General features: G+C 59.0%; 1 protein-coding gene and 1 long non-coding RNA gene across 3 annotated transcripts; one reads left to right on the top strand and one right to left on the bottom strand.

Annotated features, from left to right (window-relative positions):
* The first annotated feature begins 1,051 nt into the window (after nucleotides 1-1,051).
* Nucleotides 1,052-19,556, top strand: RAB8A (RAB8A, member RAS oncogene family). Of its 2 annotated transcripts, none has more exons than XM_058727614.1 (8): nucleotides 1,052-1,265; nucleotides 5,593-5,653; nucleotides 7,550-7,610; nucleotides 11,015-11,092; nucleotides 12,627-12,716; nucleotides 13,281-13,346; nucleotides 14,659-14,709; nucleotides 16,990-17,899. In XM_058727614.1, the coding sequence occupies exons 1-8, from the start codon at nucleotides 1,142-1,144 to the stop codon at nucleotides 17,278-17,280; spliced, it is 822 nt and encodes a 273-aa protein (XP_058583597.1). In that variant the 5' UTR covers nucleotides 1,052-1,141; the 3' UTR covers nucleotides 17,281-17,899. The 2 variants fall into 2 exon arrangements, with proteins under 2 accessions (XP_058583597.1, XP_058583598.1); XM_058727615.1 differs by lacking the exon at nucleotides 16,990-17,899 and adding an exon at nucleotides 18,064-19,556 and having other exon boundaries at nucleotides 1,087-1,265.
* LOC131510453 (uncharacterized) lies at nucleotides 3,739-8,650 on the bottom strand. The gene is made up of 2 exons (XR_009261062.1): nucleotides 6,191-8,650; nucleotides 3,739-4,677 (listed from the first exon to the last, which is right to left on the bottom strand). It is a non-coding gene; the product is annotated as an uncharacterized LOC131510453 (long non-coding RNA).

The raw sequence follows: 19,556 nt of genomic DNA, 5'->3' as shown, positions 1-19,556 counted from the left end.
GCAGGAACCTTATGTGAGTCTAGACGCCTTCCCAACGCCCACCTCTGACAAGCAGGACACCACCCGGATCTCAGGCCTCCGAGGCTGGCGTGTCCCAGCTCAAAGCCACCTTCCCACTCTGGAGCCCGGGAGGGTCCCTTAAGCTCTGGCCTCGGTTTGCTCAGCATAAAAAGGCAGAATCAGACTACTGACCCCAGTGGGTTAGGGTGGGGATTAAGGACTTTCGGTGTAGTTTTCGTACGTGCCGACAACAGGCAGGCAAAGGACAACGATGTGACTGTTCCTAGCATCCTCACGACCCTAGCTCCCCTGGCGGCTGAGGCTTGGCGGGGGTTCGGGGGGGAGGGGGGGGTGGGAACTGCAGGCAGGCAGTGGTCTGGACAGTCCCTAATTAGGTCCAAAGGCGCGTCGCGAGGAGTTCCCGCGGGTACGGCTGGTGGCAGTGAAGCCGCTCAGGCGGCGGAGTAGTCCCCCCGGCCGGCGTCGAGACCCCGGAAGACGTCCCGAAGAGGCTCGCTTCGACGATGACGAGCGTCCCCACTCTCCTTTCCTCTTCGGTTCCCCCTGGATGGACGCAGCGCCCTCCAGACGACACCGCCACCCGCGCACTCCCTTCCCGCGCTCTTCCCGGAGCCTACGGAGGCTGCGCGGGCCGTGAGGGCGGGAACCGGAGAACCCGCCGCGCGTGCGCCCTCTGCCGGCACCCAACGGTCTCCCGGACCGCATGCGCACGCGCCCCACTGCGGGCGCGCGGAGCCGTTGGCGACGTTCCCCGCCCTCCCACTCCCACCCGGGGGCGTGGCTGCCCCCAAGTCGGGGGCGGGCAGAAGGCGGGGACACGCGATGCCCCGCCCCCCGGTCTTCATTTGAAGCCCCTGGCCTCTTCACCGCTGGCCAATTGCAGCCCGCCCTGTCCCTAGCGCCGACCAATGACCGGCGCGCTCGGGCCGCTTCCGGCACCGCGCCTTGCTCTCCCCTTCCCCACGTCTCCCCGCGACGGGAGGCGCGCGGGGGAGGGTGTCGGCCTGGGTGACGCGCCGCGGGCCGGGAGCCAATAGGGGGCGGGCTCGGCGCTGATGGACGGAACCAGCGGCCAGTGGCGAGGCGCTGGCCGCACTTCCCGTCGGGGAGAGAGTGTAATATGGCGAAGACCTACGATTACCTGTTCAAGCTGCTGCTGATCGGGGACTCGGGGGTGGGGAAGACCTGTGTCCTGTTCCGCTTCTCCGAGGACGCGTTCAACTCAACTTTCATCTCCACCATAGGTAGCGGGGCCGGGGAGCGGCCGGGGACGCCGGAGGCCCGGGCCGGGCGCGCCCCTGAAGGGCTGGGGCTGAGGGAGCGGCTGGGCCGGACGGATCCAGGGATTAGGAGGGTCGAGGGGACCGGAGGGGAAAGAGCAACCGCTTCCACCTCTTTTCGGGCGTTCCCGGGCTATGGGGAAGGGGATAGGAACAAAGGGCCCATTTTACAGATGGGGAGACTGAGGCCCCAACTCTTCAGCTTGCTCGTCAGGAAGTACAGGTCTTGGGCTGGGGTTTTGGCGCCGGTCATCTCGTGCTGTCCACACAGCAGTCCTCGAAGCTGTTCTTTTGGGGTCGCCGTCTTACAGAAGTGAAACAGGCTTGGGGAGTTGGCCGTAGGAAGAGGCCTTTGACATCTGACCTTATTAAGCATGTACTGTGCGCTAGCCCCTTTATGTGCATTATTACACCCTCCAGTCCTTTGTGTTAAGTGCTGTTATGAGCCTCACTGAGGAATTTGAGGCTCGGGGAGGCATGCGACTCACCCAAGGTCACACAGTCTGCAGGTGGCAAGGATGGAGTTTGAATCCTTGTGGGTCTAACGCCCAAAATCAAGACTGGACCACCGGATGGGAGCACTCATCCCCAGGGCAAGCACGGCTGATCCATCCCAGAGCCAGCCCTCTCCCGCTCTTTCCTCTGTAATGTTCAGGGGTTAAGCCCCTCTCCCTGACCCTGTTTCCCCCATGGGTGAATTTCTTCTAGAAGGAATGGCAAGAAAGAGTCTGGAGCCTTTCTCTGCCCGACCTTCCATCCCACTAGAAGGTGATAGCAATGATGACTGACAGCTGCCTGCCCTGGGACCTGTCATCCCCAAGGAGATGCCAGATAAAAACCTGAGTGAGAAACCAAAATCAGCCACTGCCACAGACGGTGCTGACTTCCCTATCTTGAGGCCCGGGACACCAGTTGTCACTTTGCAGAACAGCCTTTCCCACAAAGCCAGCCCACGTTGTGGTTGAACAGAATTGGCTTGTTGCTTCTCAGTTCTGATATCCACAAAAGTGGAGCTGACTTGTCCCCATGTCACAAAAACAGCCATTGCCCGTGTGAAAACGTTTGACCTGGAGGTAACACCAATCAAATGGAGTGGCCTGTGAGCTGTGCAGCCTTGTTCAGAATAGTCAGCAAGCCCAGGAGTTGATTCTGAATGGGGAAAGCCTAGGAACCAGGCTTTGCTTTACCCCCTGTGTAACTCGAGCCCAATAACCTTATCTCCCTGAACCCCACCATGAGCCGCTCATTCCATTCCTGCCCCCCTCCAGGAGCTGCACTTGACAGTTGAGAGAATTGGACTGGAAATGGTCATTCCAGCTTTCCAGCCGCTGGGCGACCCTGAACAAGCACTTAGACTCTGAGCCCTGTTTCTTCAGTTTAGGAGTGATGCTCTCTGCCTTGACCAGTGCCCTGGATGGTTGAGGATCGTAAATGTACAACGAGTAAGAGGTTGTTATCGTGGCCGGAGGCGGCCTGGAGGAAGCAGAATTTCTGGCTCCTGCAGTGACAGCATCTTATCCCTGGACCCAGATGTTTCTGGTTCCTCCCCCTCCACCACTCCAGGGTCCAACTTTGGGATAGCGTTTGCATCTCCATAAATCAGGAAGTGATGTTACGTCCTGGCAGGCTGTGGCTTGCTCTCACCCAGACCTCAGTGTCCCAGCGTCGGAAACTTCCTGTTCAGCACAAGCACTAGTGAGATCAATTTGGAGGTTGGATCTTTCTGTTGGTTTCTCATTCTTGTCCAGGGAACCCAGTCTAGCTCTTTAGGGCTCCGAGGAGGCCGGCCTCCACTTCCAGACAAAGACATGGCTTGGGCAAGGTCGTCTAGGGAGGTACAGGTGGCACTTAAACCCAGAATCCTTCCCTCCCACCTCAGTATTCTGATTACATTTGTAGTTTTCCAGTAGGCCTCTGTCTTCTGAGCAAATTTAATTCATCCTGACCTTGAAGTGATGGCCTCATAATTCTTAGCCTTGTAAAGTTTAACACTTCCTAATTAAATCTGGTGTGTTAATGAAACCCAGGAAGAGGTTAGGACAGAGTGATGCTGTGGGGCTTTGCCGATTAAACAGGGCATCTTGATTTCACGTGTCCCTGTGGACCTGGGACGGGAGGTAGGGGCTGTTTTAGGAAGGAACAACACTGGGCCGCTTAGTCCTGGAATGCAACTGAATGTGTAAAGGTGATTCTCTACTGGCACTGAGTACACCTCTGGCTTGTCTTTATGGATCAGGGATTAAGTGGCTGTTCATTTCCTGCCCAGCTTTCGTTTTGCCAGAGCCCGTTCTCAAAAGCTGCATCGATCACTGGCGGTGTGAACTTGGCCCGGCGGCCAAGTTCGGAATTGGTTCTTCACAGCCTGGCTCGGCTCCCACGGCTTCCTCGGGGCCCCATTCACTCATACCTTCAGGGAGACACATGGCAGATGTGAACGTGCTTCGTAAACCACACGACACCCTGTGGCTTTTATTTCTTTCGCCCTGCCATCTTTCCCCAACGCCTGCTGTGTGCCAACACGGCTGCAGGGGCTGAAGAAATGACTGGGATGAATTAGAGGGAAACCAATGTGACAAGGCCTGTAGTCCAGGTGTGTGTGTGGGACTGGGTGATCAGTTTCTAGCAGATACATAGCTGGCCTCTGCCATGCTGAGTTACCGGAGACACAGCCATGAGTAAGACGTCTGAGTCCCTGCTCTCCTGGAGCTTCTGTCCTCGTGGGCACATTTCAGATGCAGACTGATATTCCCTGTGGTCCCCTGGACAGCTCCTGAGGTGGGCAGCGATGGAATTAACATCCCGTCATCAGTTCTGAGGGCTCAAGCCAGGCTCCCGCCTCCAGGCTTCGAGGGCAAAGATGTAGAACAAACTCGCGGAGGTAAAGGCAGGGTCGGGCTGTTTTCCATGGGCAACTTTCACCCCAAGATCCGTGGAGCAAATGCACTGTCAAGGGTGTGCACCCGAAGAAGGAAAAGAAGCGAGGGGAGAGAGAGTGAGGATGGTCAGGAAGGCTCACCTGGGGAGGTGACTTGAACAGAGGCCTGAGTGAAGGGCCGGGGGAGCCAGGAAGTCATGGAAGGAAGCGACGTTCCAAGAGAGGGAAGAGCGAGCACGAGAGCCCTGAGTCCAGACTGTGCGCGGGATATTTAGGAAACAATCGTGGGAGCTGTTTGCCGCGCGGTGGCCAGGCGAGGCAGGACCTTGGCGCACACGCTCAACTGTTCTCACTTCATCCTGGGGCCGAGGGGGTGGCGGAAGCTTCTGGAAGGTGTTTTTGGTTGTCGCAGTGTGTGTCAGGCCTTCATTCCTTTTCACGGCCGGGTGGTAGTACGGATGGGCCACGTTCTGTTTATCTGCCCATCCGTTGGTGGACACGCTGGCAGGTTTGGAACAGAGGTTAGCTTCGTGACATGGTTGAATGTGGTCAGGAAAGCTGGGGAGGGGACTGAGGGGGTAGGAGGCTGAGAGGTCACCCTGGTCTTGGGGAAAGGGGACTACAGCCGACAAGTGGGAGAGGAGGGCAGGGTCAGGAAGGCTTCTTGGAAGGTGACCTTCCAGCAGGTCTGGTGGAGGCTCAGTGGTTGAGCGTCCGACTCTTGCTTTTGGCTCAGGTCACGAACTCATGGTTCGTGGGATCGAGCCCCACGTTGGGCTCTGTGCCGACAGCGTGGAGCCTGCTTGGGATTCTTTCCCTCTCTCTCTCTGCCCCTCCCCCATGCACGCGCACATGCACGCTCTCTCTCTCTCTCGCAAGCAAATAAACTTGAAAAAATGAAAGGAGAAAGTTTGTTAGGGCGACAGGTGGGCGGCATAGGGGCCACCCACAGAGAAGGAACGGCATGTGTGAAGGCTGGAGGTCCGTGAGAGCAGTATTGGGGGGCATCCTGGGGCTCCATGCCCTGTGTGTTTGGGAGGGCCTGGTGCTAGGTGGCGGGAGGCGTGGGGCTCTGGCCCTCGAAAGATTCCGTGGAGGCCGACTCTGAGAGGCTGCCTGGTGGGCAGAGGGGAGAGAACAAGGCTTTGTCGCCTGAAGGACCTGGGTTTGCCTGCCAGCCTGTGCCACCTGGGGCTTCACTCTTGGCAGCTCGGTCTGCCCTCTGAGCCTCAGCTTCCCCTTCCAGGAGAGGAGAAAGTTCTCTCCAGGCGCCTCCAGACTTGTTGTGGGAGCTTCCGAGATCCCAGGTGCCCCAGTACCAGGCAGGTGCTCCGTAACAGGTTGGCAGCAGCTGCCTCAGATGCAGCTTGGGCAGTGGGCTGACCGTGATGTGCCTTTTCTTTCCTTTTCTTTCAGGAATTGACTTTAAAATTAGGACCATAGAGCTCGATGGCAAGAGAATTAAGCTACAGATATGGTAAGAGGTGTTGGCGTCCTCTGCCCCTTCACCCAGGGAGTGCTTTGAGCCAGAAGCCTTGGTGCCTCTCTCTCCCCCCCCCCCCCCCCCCCCCGTGACCATGGCCTCCACCTCTTTGTGCCTAGCCATATGCGTCAGGCTTTCTTCCGAAACCCAGAGACTGTGCTCTGCTGGTTACTGGGGCCTGGAGTCTGTCAGCACCTTCTGGGGACATAGCTGCCAGTCCGGGTTAGCTCAGCGTTTCGATGTGGGCACCGCTGGGCCTGGGCTTCCGAGTGGCCTGCTTCCATTGGACTTGGAGCGTGCCCTCTGTGCGTGGGCGGTGGTGAAGGCTTTGGGACAACGCCATGCCCCAGCCCAGTGTTTCCTTTTGACCCTATCAGCTCGCTGAAGAAGGCCAGACATCATTTCCTCTTTTCTCCCCAACCCCCGGGGAAGCCCAAGCCTTACTTCTTTAGCACACAGACCTGAAATCCCAGAACTAAAAATAAGCTGAGGCCAGGCCCAGCGGCAAGACCCGTTTTCTATTCCGCTTACCTGGGGCTGACTTCTTGTGATACATGAAATCGGAGAGGTTGTGAGTCCCTGTCGCTGGCGCTGCCTGGGGTCTGTAGCCCCTCGGAAGTGCCAGGAAGGCTGAGCTCAGATGGTCAGATGGAAGGGGAGTCCCCGCCCTGCAGCCACATCACCCACGGGGAAGTATGGGCCCTGAGCGAAATGAAAGAGAAGTCACATGTGAGAGGGTGGCGAAATCTCCCTGCCCTAGCGAGCACCTGTGGTGGGAGGGAGTGCCGTGAGGGGGGCCACGAAGCCACCTTCCCCGCAGCCCGTCTCCCTCCCCCGGGTCTCAGAGTGTGAGCATCGCTCTGCCTGCCCAGGGCGCCCCCTCGGCTCCCGTGGTGTTCGCCTCTGGTCTGACTCCAGAGTGGAAATCCGGATGAGGCCTGACGCCTCGTCAGCTGGTAATCTGCCCGTCTCTGGTCTCTGGTCTCTGGTCCCTGGTCTCTGGCTGCCTCATAAGTTACAAGCCCTGGAAGCATCTCCATCTTTACCACGTGGCTCCCCAGCAGCCTCAGTGCCCGGAGTCCAAGGTGACACGGCGGCAGCTGGCAGAAGTTTCACTTTCCTCTTCTCCTCTCTTCCTGCTTCTGCTCTCAGCAGCCTCGATGGGGTCAGTGACTCTCTTAACGCTTCTCTAGACTGAGGCCATGGCAGAGGATAGAAATGACTGTTCCTGACCACTAACGTCACCTGCCGTTGGTGTCAGAAAGCCAGCCGAGCCCCAGATTGAGGGGCCTCCGTGCAGCCCAGCCATGCAGAGCCCTCGCAGGGTCACGAAAGGAACCCCGAATCCAGAGACAAAAGACATGGGGCTTGCCCTGGCCCCGCCACCAATCAGTCAGGCCATCTTTACACCGAGCACTGAATGCCCCCTGTGCCAGGAGCTGGGCTGGGCACGATGTGTCTCACCCAGGTGTCGCCCTCCACCAACGAGGGAAGACTTGCTCCCTGGCTTCTGCCAAGACGGCAAGCAAGCATGAAGGTACACCCCTCCAGCCATGTGACCGGCCCCTTCCATGCCTGCATGGCCCTGGATTTTCACAGCTGACATCCGATCTCGGCTCCTCTGTGAGCCGGAAACTCTGGGAAGAATCCCCAGGAAACAGAGGTGCAGCAGAGGGGTCATTGGAGGGAATGACTTTACGCCCTATGGGGCAGGTCTTTGACACCCGAGTCACCGTTTCCTCCTCTGTAAGAGTAGAGGACGAAGGTGCTGTCCCACAGTCGGACAGTGAATTAAGAAACAACCCGCGTCCATCCCGGGTGAGTACCCGTTGTTCCCACGGTGATGACGATTGGTGTTTGCTGTCACCACTCTCCCTTCTTCTCCTCTAGGGACACAGCTGGTCAGGAACGGTTTCGGACGATCACAACGGCCTACTACAGGGGCGCAATGGTAGGGACTGGTTTTTGTTTCTTTTCTTAAAGTCCACGCGAACATCGCTCTCGTGAATGCCCAAACCCGGATGCTTCTGGGGAGTCCGTGCTCGGGCTCCTCCGGGGTCCTCGGTCCCGGGTTAGTTTTAGGAAAAGGCTGTGTGCCCTGCCCCCACCCCGACATACGTCCTCTTCTGCTTCAGGGACAATGCAGGGTTTAAGGACGGTTAATTCTTTGGGAATGAGGGAAGACAGAGGAAGCCGGTTCTTCCAGGTGAGGTCAGTGAAATTGGAGATAGCGTGCCCCGACACTGAGGAGCGCTCACGTGGCCTGTGTCAGTCTCTGTGGAATTTGCTACTGAAAACTTGAACATCATCCAGGAGCTGACTTGCTCTGGGCAGTTGGCCGTTGTACGGTCCCCCGGGCCAGAGGCAGGGTGCTATCACAGGAAGACTCGTTCCTTATCCCTCAGGTGCTTTTACGGAGCACCTTCTCTAGGCCAGGCCTGAGCTAGATGCGGAGGAGGACCCGGAATAGGCCGGGTTCCTGCCCTCCGAGTGGGTCGAGCACATGTGAGGTGTGCACACAGCGGAGCGCTCAGGGTCTGGGGGGAGCGGGAGGCAGAGCCCTGGCCCCTGGCTCAGCACCCTGGGTCACCCTCTGAGCTGCATCTCCTTACTTGGAAAGTGGAACAGAGAACAGGACTCCGTTCCGGGCAGCCGCGAGGGCGGATGGCCATCTCCCCGTTTCTGGCGCCCGGTGCACACCCCGTCATGTGACCGCATACATGTCTGTTTCCTCTGCAAGACCACAAGCTCTGTGAGGGCAGGGCCACGTCTCAGTCACTGCCGAATGCCCCGTGCCTGGGACCACGCTGGGTATGTGGTGGGTATTCAGGAAATACCGGTGGACGGCAGAAATGAATGGAGGCATTAAGTATTTAGAGTATCCCACACAGCTTTTGAAACATAACAGAAACTCAATCATGTGCATTGCAACCTTAGCACTCCTCATTAAAGTTTATTTACTAATTTTCTTCCCACCTGGCTGTGCTCTGGTGGGGCAGGGGCCTCGGGGAACCGGGGTCCTGGGGGAGCTTCTGCTGTGTGGCCTCAGGTAGGCCCCCTCCCCATCTGGGCTGAAATAGCCCCCCCATCACCGCCCCCATTCTCTGAGGCCTTTCGTGTGCCAGCTGCTGGGCCCAGGTCTTGGCCATTAACAGCGGAACACGGGTGCCACGGTTGTCCACGTTTCACTGACAGGGGACCTAAGGCCTAGCACGGTTCCATGTCCTGCTTCAGCTCACGCAGAGGGGAAATGACTGGGCCAGTGCCGATTGGCTGTCTCCAGTGCCCACATCCTCAGCCAGCCCTTGATGATGCTGGCCTGAGCCAGGGTGTTTGTGGCTTGCAGTCCTAGATTGGATATATATAGCCTTAGAGAACCCATATATAAAGCCAGCGACCACATGTGGCTCTTTGAGCGTAAATTGACGCAAGTAAGAAATCCGGCCCCTTGGTCGCACCGTTTAGGCACTGCAGAGCCACGTGTGGCCAGGGGTGACCTTACCGGATAGCTCAGAGAACATTGCCCCCATCGCAGCCATCGCCCTCTCCCTGCATGGTACTAGACTCTTGGGTCCCAAATTTGGGGACATTGGGTGTCCGTTGTCCCGTTGGGAGCTTACAAGCTGATAGGGGCAGCCGTGCCCAGGGGGGGCTGGGAACATGGTCGCTTGGGGCCTCGAGGAGAGTTTCCACGGAGGACCTGGAATAGGGTGATCCCGTGTTTTCTCGGCGCTTCTCGCTCCTGATAGCTCCACCCACCACCCCCACCCCTCGGGTGGTGAATACCTGGCACCTTGGAATCTGGAGCGTGGGGTGTCAACTTGCTGGTGGTGGCCAGAGCCCTGGGCCACCCGAGGGGCCAGTCCCTGGATAAAAGGGAGGAAAGTTCTCATGACCTCGTGGCGTTTCTTGCCCCCTGACGGCCAGAGGCCTCCGCGGTGCTTGACCTAGGGAGTCTGCGCACCGGGATCTCGTACTCGAGCTGGCCTTGGCTGGGGAGTGGCCGACAGCACGGCCCCTCTACAAGCTCCTGGTTATCCTGCAGGTGGTCTCCGTTCAGTCTCCCCAAGAGACCCCTGAGACGGGGCCCCCAGATGGCCTTCCGGGGGGGTCCTGGCCGGGGCCTCAGTTGTGGCAGGCTGCGAGGCCCCTGCGTGTCTCCTTGGGTTCACGGCGGGGCTTCGGAATTGCAGGGGCTCTCCTTTCCCGTCCCTGAGGTCTTATCACACGTCCTCACCGCTCTCCACCCAGTGCCCGCAGCCCACGTTCTCACTCTGCAGACTCGGGCAGCCTCAGGGACGTCTTGGCCGGCACCAGCGGTCTCGGATGCAGGGCTGGGCCGTCGGGAGGGGGTGGCCTGAGAACATGGAGTAAGCCAGGCCGGCCCAGGACAGCTGGGGCCCTGTGCCTGGAAGGTGGCCCTCGGCGTTACTTGGTCCTGATGAGGGCCCAGGGAGGTTCCTAATGGGAGCTGGTGTGACCAACTTGTTTAGGGTCAGTCTTTCCTGGGCTTGAACCTTTAAGGGCGCTTTTGTGGGCCTCAGTTTGCTCTCTATCAAACAGGGACACGTGTCCTTCGCAGTGATGGCAAGGTCACGGGCCCAGGTGGAGGTGGGTTCACTCTGCAGCTCTTTAGGGACTCCTGCGCTGTCTCCCACCTGCTCACACGTGGGTAACGGACCCTCAGGGGCCTCAGTGCCGCCCAGCCCCATGCTCCAAGCTGGCCCCGTGGGTGGACTCATTGGAACACACAAGAGTGTCAGGATCAGGCCATCCAGGGTTCAGACCCCAGTTATGCCCTTTACTCTCTCATGGGAAGGGAGGCGGGCCTGGCCATCCCACACCTCTGGGTCCTCGTCTGCAGAGTGGGGACAGCCGGACCCACCTGTGAGGGCTGTGAGGCTTCAACGAGACCCTGCCATAGAACGCGGTGCGCAGTAGGTGCTCGGAGGAGACTCAGGCAGGGCGGGCTGAGTGAAGGGGAGCACTGTGGGCCCTGGGGCCTTGGAGCATGGGGCTGGGAGGCAGGTGGGACGCCGAGAGCTGCCAGGCCATGGGCACATGTGCCCTGCTGGTGCTGGGGAGCCCGCGAGGCTCGTCTGCAAGCACGAGTGTGGTGGGGTCTGGTCTGCAGGGTGAAGGGTCACCTTGGTGGTGGGGTGGGCAGGACTAGAGCCTGGGCAACCAGGGAGGAGCCGGTCCTGGAGTCCAGCAGAAGGAAGGGCCCCAGGGGTGGAGTGGAGGGAGTTGGCAGGAGGGGCGTTTTGCTGGGGTCTCGGCCACCCCACCTTGCTGGGTCCTCCCCCTCAGCTCGCAGCTTGTCCAGAGCACACGTTTGTCTCCCTTCCCGCCCAGGGCATCATGCTGGTCTATGACATCACCAACGAGAAATCCTTTGACAACATCCGGAACTGGATTCGGAATATTGAGGAGGTAGGGCTTGCGCCCCTCACGTGCAGAGGAACTTCATGCATGTCCCCACCTCGGTCACCACCCCAGAGCTCCTCGGATAAGAGATGAGCTCACTGAGGCACAGAGACCCCTAGAAGTCACTTGCCAAGAGCTCCATGGCCAGGGATGTACCCGGAATGGGGACCGGGACCCAGGTGGCTGACCCTGGAAACCACACATGGGCGTCGCGTCATCATGGGGTGGCCCTGAGAGCCCATTAATTTCCCCACTGGGGCTGTCAGGTTTGGGCAATGTCTCAGCCATGAGAGAAGAGATACCTGAGCTCTTGATCACTGTGAGCATTTGGTGCTTTCTAGAAACGGGAGGTTCCAGGATAGGCATGACCCTTGCATTTGGCAGACAGGCATTTCAGATTGTACTCTGAGTTTCAGCAGAGCGGGGTGTGAGCTGGTTTGAGCCACCTGAGTTCAAGCCAGCAGCTCTTCGACTGCAGCTGGCTGGGAAAGCAGACCTTGAACCCAGGAGGGAAGAGAAGGCAGTTAGCCCCGCCTCCCCGTCCCAAAGCTGGCGTCCCCACCTTCTGGCTTCCCAGACAGGCTCACCCCAAAGCCTTCTTGGACGACAGCACTTGTGCCTCTCGGTGACTCACCAGGTGGGGCTTCGGGTCTGAGGTGCAGCGAGAGGACTTCACCCATCCATAAAGCCACGGCCAAAGGTCACGCCACGGCTGACATCCGTGAGCAGTGGCACCAGGCCGCCATCCTGACAGGCCCACTGTCAGACCTGATTGTCTGCTGGCTGGAGGCCGTGCCCGGGCTGAGGACAAGGAACCACTCCCATTGGTCCTTGTGGAAACTCAGTGTTTCTGGCCAGTGGGCGAGAGGGTCTTGCAGTTAACAGGAAGTTCGGGAGCAGAGCAGTGTTTCACGAGACCTGATCTGAGCTACACGATGAGGTCCCTTTCCATACCCTCGTCCTTCGGGAAGCGTGGAACCTTCCACTGGAGCCCAAGAAAGGGTTGGAGGAGGAGCCCTTTACAAGCATGAGGCAGCTGTGGGGGGCGCCAGGGGATGGGGACACCCCGGGGCTGGCTGCAGTGTGGGGCCATTGCCACCCCAGGCACTGCCTACTTCCAGAGTCCAAACGGAGCAAACTGGAGTGGGGCGGAAGGTCCTAGGAGAGCAGCTGGGGCCTCCAGCGGAAGAGGCAGGGAGGGAGGGAGGCAAGCGGGGGTAAATATCCCAGCCTCGCTTGCCTCCGTAGGCCACACCCTGCCAGGAGCCCAGGGATGGCCTCAGGGCCTGGGTGACACAGCCTGTAGGGAAGCTGTCCTCAGCAGCCAGAGAGCATGTCCTCAGTCAGAGTAGTAGCCAGAACCTGGACTCTGCTCTTGTATTGGCTGTGTGACGTGGGACAGGCCACTCAGCCTCTCTGATCTTCAGCTCGTCCCCTGTACAAGGGTGTTGTCAGCAGTCTTGGCCCACCACGCGGATTTTGGGGGACAGACTGTGTGTTGGCCTCTGACCTCTCACCACCCGTCTGCCCTCCCCTTCAGCATGCTTCTGCAGATGTCGAAAAGATGATACTCGGGAACAAGTGTGACGTGAACGACAAGAGACAAGTGTCCAAGGAACGGGGAGAGAAGGTGGGCATGGCCACCGGCGTGGGCCTGGCACCTCGTGGCACAGGGACCTCAGGGTTTTAGGGTTCTCTGCATGGAGGCCTGTTCTGCCCCAGAGGGTCTCCGATTGCTGACTCGCCGAGTGGGCTTTGGGGGAGACTCCCTCACAGTCTCTACAAGCATACGATAACCGGCCAGCCTGGCTTGTACAAGACTGAGGGGGTCTGGGACTCAGGACAAAGGGAGAGTGGAAGGCACTCCCTCCGCTGGGCTTCCGTCTAAAGACTGCACACGCAGCGGCTTCTGGGATGTGCTCTGTGTGCTCCCTTACGGCATCCGGTTGGAACCTGTGGGACCCACAGGAAGCAGAGGAGAGAGCAGTGGTTTGAGCCACGCCCCCTCCACCCTCCTGCCAGGGATGTTCACCACCTGCTCTCCACTGGGGACTTGAGGGAGCAGCCCAGGTGTCAGATCCATGGCCTGAGACCCCCCCCAACTCCCGCCTCTGCACTGCTCCTGGCTCAGGGTTTGTGGGGTTCAGGGGTACCTAGTGGCTAACATGCACGTGTGTATCTCCCTTCCACACAGCTCGCCCTGGACTATGGAATCAAGTTCATGGAGACCAGTGCGAAGGCCAACATCAACGTGGAGAACGTGAGTCCTGGGCCCTCTGGGCTGAGGGACAGGCCGCACCCTCTGGGGAGGCTCTACCAGGGGGACCGACCTCGGGCCCTGGGCTGCCTAAGGTCGGTCCCTCATTCGGCTGGCCACGCGGCACTTTCTAGGCGGTGTGCCAGGCCCCTTGAGGGAGTTGCCATGTTCTGACATCAGCAGGTGCAGGCCCTGGCTGGGCACCTAGGCTGTTACCTCAGTGGTTCTTGGGCAGCCCTGGGGAGCAGGCGCCGTTTTACCAATGGAGAGACGGCCTCAGAGAGTCCCAGCTGACAGGTGCCCAGGCCCAGCTCGACGTGTGTGCCCTCGGCCCTGCCACCCTCACAGACAGGCCCCGGTCAGCAAGCCCAGATGACTGAGCTTTGGCCGGGGCCACCCGCTCTTCTCCGTGGAGCTGATCTGCCGACCTCCATCCCACTGCCCCAGTGATCTTTCCAAAATTCACCTTCCGCATTGCTCCCAACCTCAGCCCAACACGCCTGGCACAGAAGGCCCTCCCTCACCAGCCCCAGGCGGCCCACAACTTTCCATCCCAGGCCACCCATGCCACACCCTCCTTGCACCCCCTTTCCCCTCAGGGCCCAGCCCGAGTGGCCCCTCGCAGGGAGACCTTCACTGTCCCCCAGACCCTTAGGCCCACCACTTTGGTCGTCCCTAGCACCGAAACCAGCCTTCACAACAGAATATTCCACGTCATGTGGGCGTTCATTGAGACTCTGCCTCCCTACCAAGAGGGGCCAGCTCGAGCCTCGTCAAGCATGGGGAGGCAAGCCTTGACCTGGCACTGGCCCTCCCAGGCCTCCCTGCTGGCAGAGACCCCACGCGAAGTGTGTTTGGCTAAGAACGGCTTGTTTTTCTCTCTGCCCGGCCCTGACCTGACCGTCAGAGGTGGGGGCAAAAGTGGACAGAGCACAGGAGTCGGCGGTGGAAAACTGGGATCCACCTCCTGGATCCTCCTCCTGGATCCTTCTGGCTCTGTCAGTTAGGCACTGGGTGCCTTCAGACAAGTCACTCAACCCCTCTGAACCTCAGTTTCCTCTGTGTCCAGTCAAGGGTGACCCCATGTCCCAGGTCCTTGGCTCAGGGGAGGTGGCGGTCCAGCTTGGCAGGAGTGGCCCAGTGGTGGCAGGAGATGGGGCTGGACAGGTGAGACCCCACCTGGGAAGCCACCCTGACGCTGCTCCCCTGCCCACCCCACTGTCCCGCCACTTCTCCTACACGGGAGTGGCCCAGCACCAGCAGGCCCCTACCCGCTTCCTGCTCCCGCGGCCCTGACAACATCCTTATTCCACAGGCATTTTTCACTCTCGCCAGAGACATCAAAGCAAAAATGGACAAAAAACTGGTGAGTGTATGTGCTTTCTGAATCCTTGCATGGGTCCCTTTTGGAGCCAGCCATCCTTGGCCTCAGTGCTGTGACGCCTCCCCAGGCAGATCCTGCTCTTCGGGGCCCGGCTAGACCCAATCGAGCATCTCTGGGAAAGGGGCAGGAGTTAGCAGGAGTGGTTTGGGCATCCACAGCAGGACACCCTGCTCTGCCCCATCCGCTGCTCTGGGGCCCGGAGCTGCTCCGTGACAGGTGCTCCCTACTAAGTTCATGGTCCAGCAGGGGACACGCGGCCCTTGCCGTCCTACCTGGGAGATGGCACGTGTGAGGAGAGAGAGCCTCCTGCAGAAAAGCCCCAGGCAGGCCCAGAGCCACAGTCCGCCACCCCCCCAGTCCGTGACAAGACACCCCCTGCCCTCCCCCACCCCCACCCCCCCCCGCAGGGCTGACAGCCACCAGCTTTCCGTCTTGATGAGTCCACCCCAAGTTCTGCTGGCTGTGACAGTTCTGTGACCTTCGGTGGGTGCCAGGGCCCTGGGGCCTCTGAGAGGTCCCACCTGGATCCCTCCGTATCCGCCCTTTTGTCTGTTTTCTGGCCTTTTTGTTTCATGGTCCCCACTCTCTACAACTACCACTTTCTTTGGTCACACCTACACGCTCGAGTTTACGTTGGGCGTGTTCAGCCCCTAAACACTGCTGGGAGTCTTGGCCCGGAGCCCTCCATTCCAGTGGCCCCCGTTTCCTGGCCAGGTGACACCCCTCGCTGTCTGATTCAAGGGCGTGAAGTGAGCTATTCGTTGGCTTGCGTTACGCCTGGTCACACGCGAGTGCGCACATGACACAAAATGCCACTCAGGTAGGTCACGTCTGACTGAAAACATGCCTCCGGAATTCTAAGATGCTGCGAATTCAGTCATAAGGGATGGGATCCATTTAGTGGCAGCCCTTTAGCCAAAACAGGACCGTGTCCACGCAAGCAGACGTACGGCCCGACGACGGCGTGCAGTGTTCCTGTAATTTTGTTTCTCTTCAGCCAGAGTTTGATTCTAGAGGCTCCTTCTGACACTCGCCCCCCGGCGGTGACACTAAGCATCACACTCACTTTTTCCATAGCCTGTGCTTTCGGCATCGGCCTGTCGACTGCCCCTAGAATGTGCCGTGTCCTTCCAAGGCCCAGACTGTGAAACACGGGTGTGCAGCCATAGTCCTTGCGACCTCTCTTTTTCTGAGCTGAACTGTAAATCAGTTAAACGCCTTCTCGTTCCCTGTCACCTTTGTTCACATGCAGAGTTGCAGCCTCCACGGCTTCCTATCTGTCTTTTTAATCGAAATGCCACTGACGTTGAACGTTGCGTAAATTTGAGGCTTACAGTACGTTGGTTTTAACACGTTGGGAGCCGATACCTCTATTATCTCACTCGTGTACTTACCGTTTCTCTTTTGCGTTGAGAACAATTCAGATCTGGTCTCTTAAGCAACTTTGACTGTAATCGCTGTGCCGTGCATCAGATCTCCAGAACTGTCTATGTGCTAGTTGCAAGTTCGTATCTGTGTTACTCAGATGGCCAGTTCTGCCCACCCCTGCCTCCCCTCCTAGAGCATCAGGGGAAGCCAGGCCCCGCCAGCACCCTCCTCCCGGACCGCTGGTGCTCAACCCAGCGCTCCTCACCGCTGAGCACACACTGCGTCCCCACAACCCGCCCGGGCCGCTGCCACCCTCTCCACCTTGTCACCCTGCCGCTTCCCTGCCGTCCACTCCAGGCCTTTTTTTGTTCCTCACATGCCCCACATTCCTTTAGACTTTCCCCTCCACCGGGGAAAGTGGCGGTCCGGCTTGGCAGGAGTGGCCCAGTGGGCGCCCCCCTCGCGCATCCGTGTCCTAAGGCTGCTGGAATGCGTTCCTGGAACAAGCTTAGTAGCGTCGACACACGAGCATGACCGTTCTGGAGGTCACAAGTCTGAAACGGGTCTCACTGGACTGAGACCAAGGTGTCAGCAGGGGTGCCCTCCCCACAGGGAGGACCCGCTGCCTTGCCTTGTCCAGCTTCTAGAAGCCACCACATTCCTTGCCTTGTGAGCCCTTCCTCCGTCTTCCGAGCCAGCCACCCAGCACCTCCCTGACCCTGCTTCCTGCTTCCTTCGTCTCGCTCTTCCTCGACCACGGCTGGAAAGTTTCTCTGCTTTTAAGGAGTCGCAGGGTTAGATGGGGCCCACCTGGGTGATCCAGGCCCCTCTCCCCACCCCTCCTCAATCGCGTCTGCAAAGTCTCTGCCACCACGTCACGTACCGTCTGTGCAGGTTCCAGGGACGAGGGCGTGGACATCTTGGGGGGCAGTTACTCCGCTGACCACGGCCCCTGGACCATCCCTGGCCTCGCTTCCGAGAGGTCTGCGCTCCGACATCGCCATCGAAACGCTTCTCCACCCTTCACCTGTTTTGTCTCATTACTCGCTGCTGTGGAAAGCGCCGCTCAGTTGTTTAGCTGTGCGATTTGTCTGCCCCCAGCGGGACCTTTTGTCCTGTCCACCCCTGCCTGCCCAGCGCCCACAAAAGTGCCTAGCACCACATAAGTGTTCGATAGTTGCCTGAATAAAACTTCAGGTTTTACCTAAGAGCACAAAGGTGAGAAGAGACTAGTCAAAAGGAGACCAAACCTCGCAAACAGTAGAATGGGAGAAAGCAGGGTCTGAGTTCCCAGGGTAGGCAGGGGCAGCTCGCAGAGGCTTCGAGTGACGGATTTAGGCCACTCCTCAGAAACCTGGGGGAGGTGGACGGGTGTCAGTATGGACTGAGCAGACGAGATCAGAGATTAGGGCTTATGCCACCAGCTGCGGGGCAGAAGGTGGACAAGGGGAGAGGTGGGTCCAAGCCTTGGCACACGGTTACGGGGAGTCCTGTGTGAGTGGCGTGGCGACCTTGAGCCCAGCCTCCCCTCAATCCCAGGAGGCAGTCTTTCCACTGCCCCTGGGCTGCCTCGCCGGGAGGGGCTGAGCACAGATGGATAGATGGATAGAGGGACGGAAGTAGGGAAAGGAGAATGAGATGGGTCAACAAATGGTGGGAAAGTTGTCGAGGAGATGAATGGAACGGGGGATGGGCAGGCGACTGAAAGACTGACAATGAGTGGTTGGAAAGGGGAGGAACGTAGCAGATCTGGGGTTTGTAAAAAGCGAGTTGGAAGGGACAGTTGGATGAATGGATGGTTGGAAGGTGGCAGAAGGTTTGACAAATGGGAGGGGACGGGTGGGTGGATGGACCATCCGGATCCTGGCAGACGGGTGGGTGGTTGGTTCATTGGTCGGTGGGCCGGTTGGTTAAGAGACATAGTGCTGATCCCCAGGCATGACCTTGCAAAACCCTTTGCAATTTCAGGAAGGCAACAGTCCCCAAGGGAGCAGCCAGGGAGTCAAAATCACCCCAGACCAGCAGAAGAGAAGCAGCTTTTTCCGATGTGTTCTTCTGTGAGGAGCACTGCCTTACTCTGAGCCTCGCTCAGCTGAGCTGACTGTGCCTGTCCTGAGCGAGCCCCTCGCTCGGCCGGGGGCCCTCCCCCCCCAACACTCCCTGCCGTGCCGCGGCCACCGGGCCCATGGCCACCAGACACAGTTGAGAAATTGTTGATTTTAGTAACTGTCTGATCTTTTTTCAACTTTGGAGATGGAATAAGTTAAGAATTTGCTGTTTTTCTGGTCTGCGGAACGGTCCCTCTCACCACGTGACCAGAGAGGAAGCTGGAGCGGAGCTGTGGCCGCCAACATCAGCCAGCACGGTGGGCCTCTGTCTCCAGGCCTCCCTGCAGCACAACCGAAGCCCCACCGGAAAGCCCGTCCACGTCCCCACCACGGAAGCCAGGCCCCGGAGCCCAGCGACGGTTCCAGGAGTGCTGGGCCCCCACACCCTGAGCGAGGCGACGCATGCCGGGCCCACAAAGCGTCCAGCCAGCACATCTGACGCCTACCTTCTCCTCTTCTGTCAGTTTTGGACAAGTGACGAAAACCATTCTCTTTCCCCCCTCCTTTCTCTTCTTAACTGTCAAGCCAGACCAAAGGGAAGCACAAATTACGGAAATCCTGAGGAAAGAAGCGTGGGGGGAGCCCTTCCTGTTTCACAGCCAGGTGCTGGTCTGCAGTCCAGCCTCGGCCGGCTCCGTGGGCCTCTCTCAGCATTCCCCGCCTGAGCACCGAGGGGACGCCACGCGTGACCCTGAGAACGCAACCAACCACACACGGTCCACCTGTGATTGGGGCATCTGTCTGCCTCTGGGCCCCCGGGCAGCCCCCCCCGCCCCCCGCCCCCCGCGTCCTCTTCCCTCCTGCTGTCTCCAAACTGGACGTTCTTTCTAGCTGAGATTTTTTATTTTTCCAGATCTGTAGTCCCATGAAGTGATTCCATCTTTGATTTCCAGCGGCAGACCCAGGTGCTTGGGAGCCCGTGCGCACCTCTGGCCGGACGTGGCCAAGAGCGTGAGGCCGCGCTCGGCGCTGGCCGAAGCCCAAGGCGACAGGCTGGCTGCATAGCAGTCAGAGTTGGTTTTTAGCTGCCGTCACCAGGTTCTGTTGTGACAGTTCTGCCCTCCTGTAGAGACTGTGCAATTGGACCAGGTAGCCAGGTCGGAGAGGCGTCACCAGGGAGCCTTTATTTTTTCTTATCCTTCCCCCCTACTCCCCGCCACCCCCCCCCCCCCCCCCGCCTCGCCCCAAGCTGCTGTCAGTCCAAGCCATTGGCGTTGTAGTTTCTTCTTTTTGGAATTAAAACCAACATACCAGCAATAGTCTGCTCTCCCCTGAAATTTCTTAACATGCTCTGTTTACATTGATAAATGCACTTAAGGAAAACAAACAAATTAAAGCTCGTTTTAAAGTTAA

Source organism: Neofelis nebulosa, chromosome 4 (genome assembly GCF_028018385.1).
Source record: "Neofelis nebulosa isolate mNeoNeb1 chromosome 4, mNeoNeb1.pri, whole genome shotgun sequence".
NCBI classification, from domain to species: domain Eukaryota; kingdom Metazoa; phylum Chordata; class Mammalia; order Carnivora; family Felidae; genus Neofelis; species Neofelis nebulosa.
The sequence above is the reverse complement of the archived record's forward strand: the minus strand, read 5'-3'. Positions and strand labels throughout refer to the sequence as shown.

Bases quoted from the DNA above. Each gene is read 5' to 3' on its own strand.
- RAB8A (XM_058727614.1), top strand. From the start codon at position 1,142: ATGGCGAAGACCTACGATTACCTGTTCAAGCTGCTGCTGATCGGGGAC. The intron at 1,266-5,592 runs GTAGCGGGGCCG...CTTTTCTTTCAG, and splicing joins AACTTTCATCTCCACCATAG to GAATTGACTTTAAAATTAGG. The intron at 7,611-11,014 runs GTAGGGACTGGT...CTTCCCGCCCAG, and splicing joins CCTACTACAGGGGCGCAATG to GGCATCATGCTGGTCTATGA.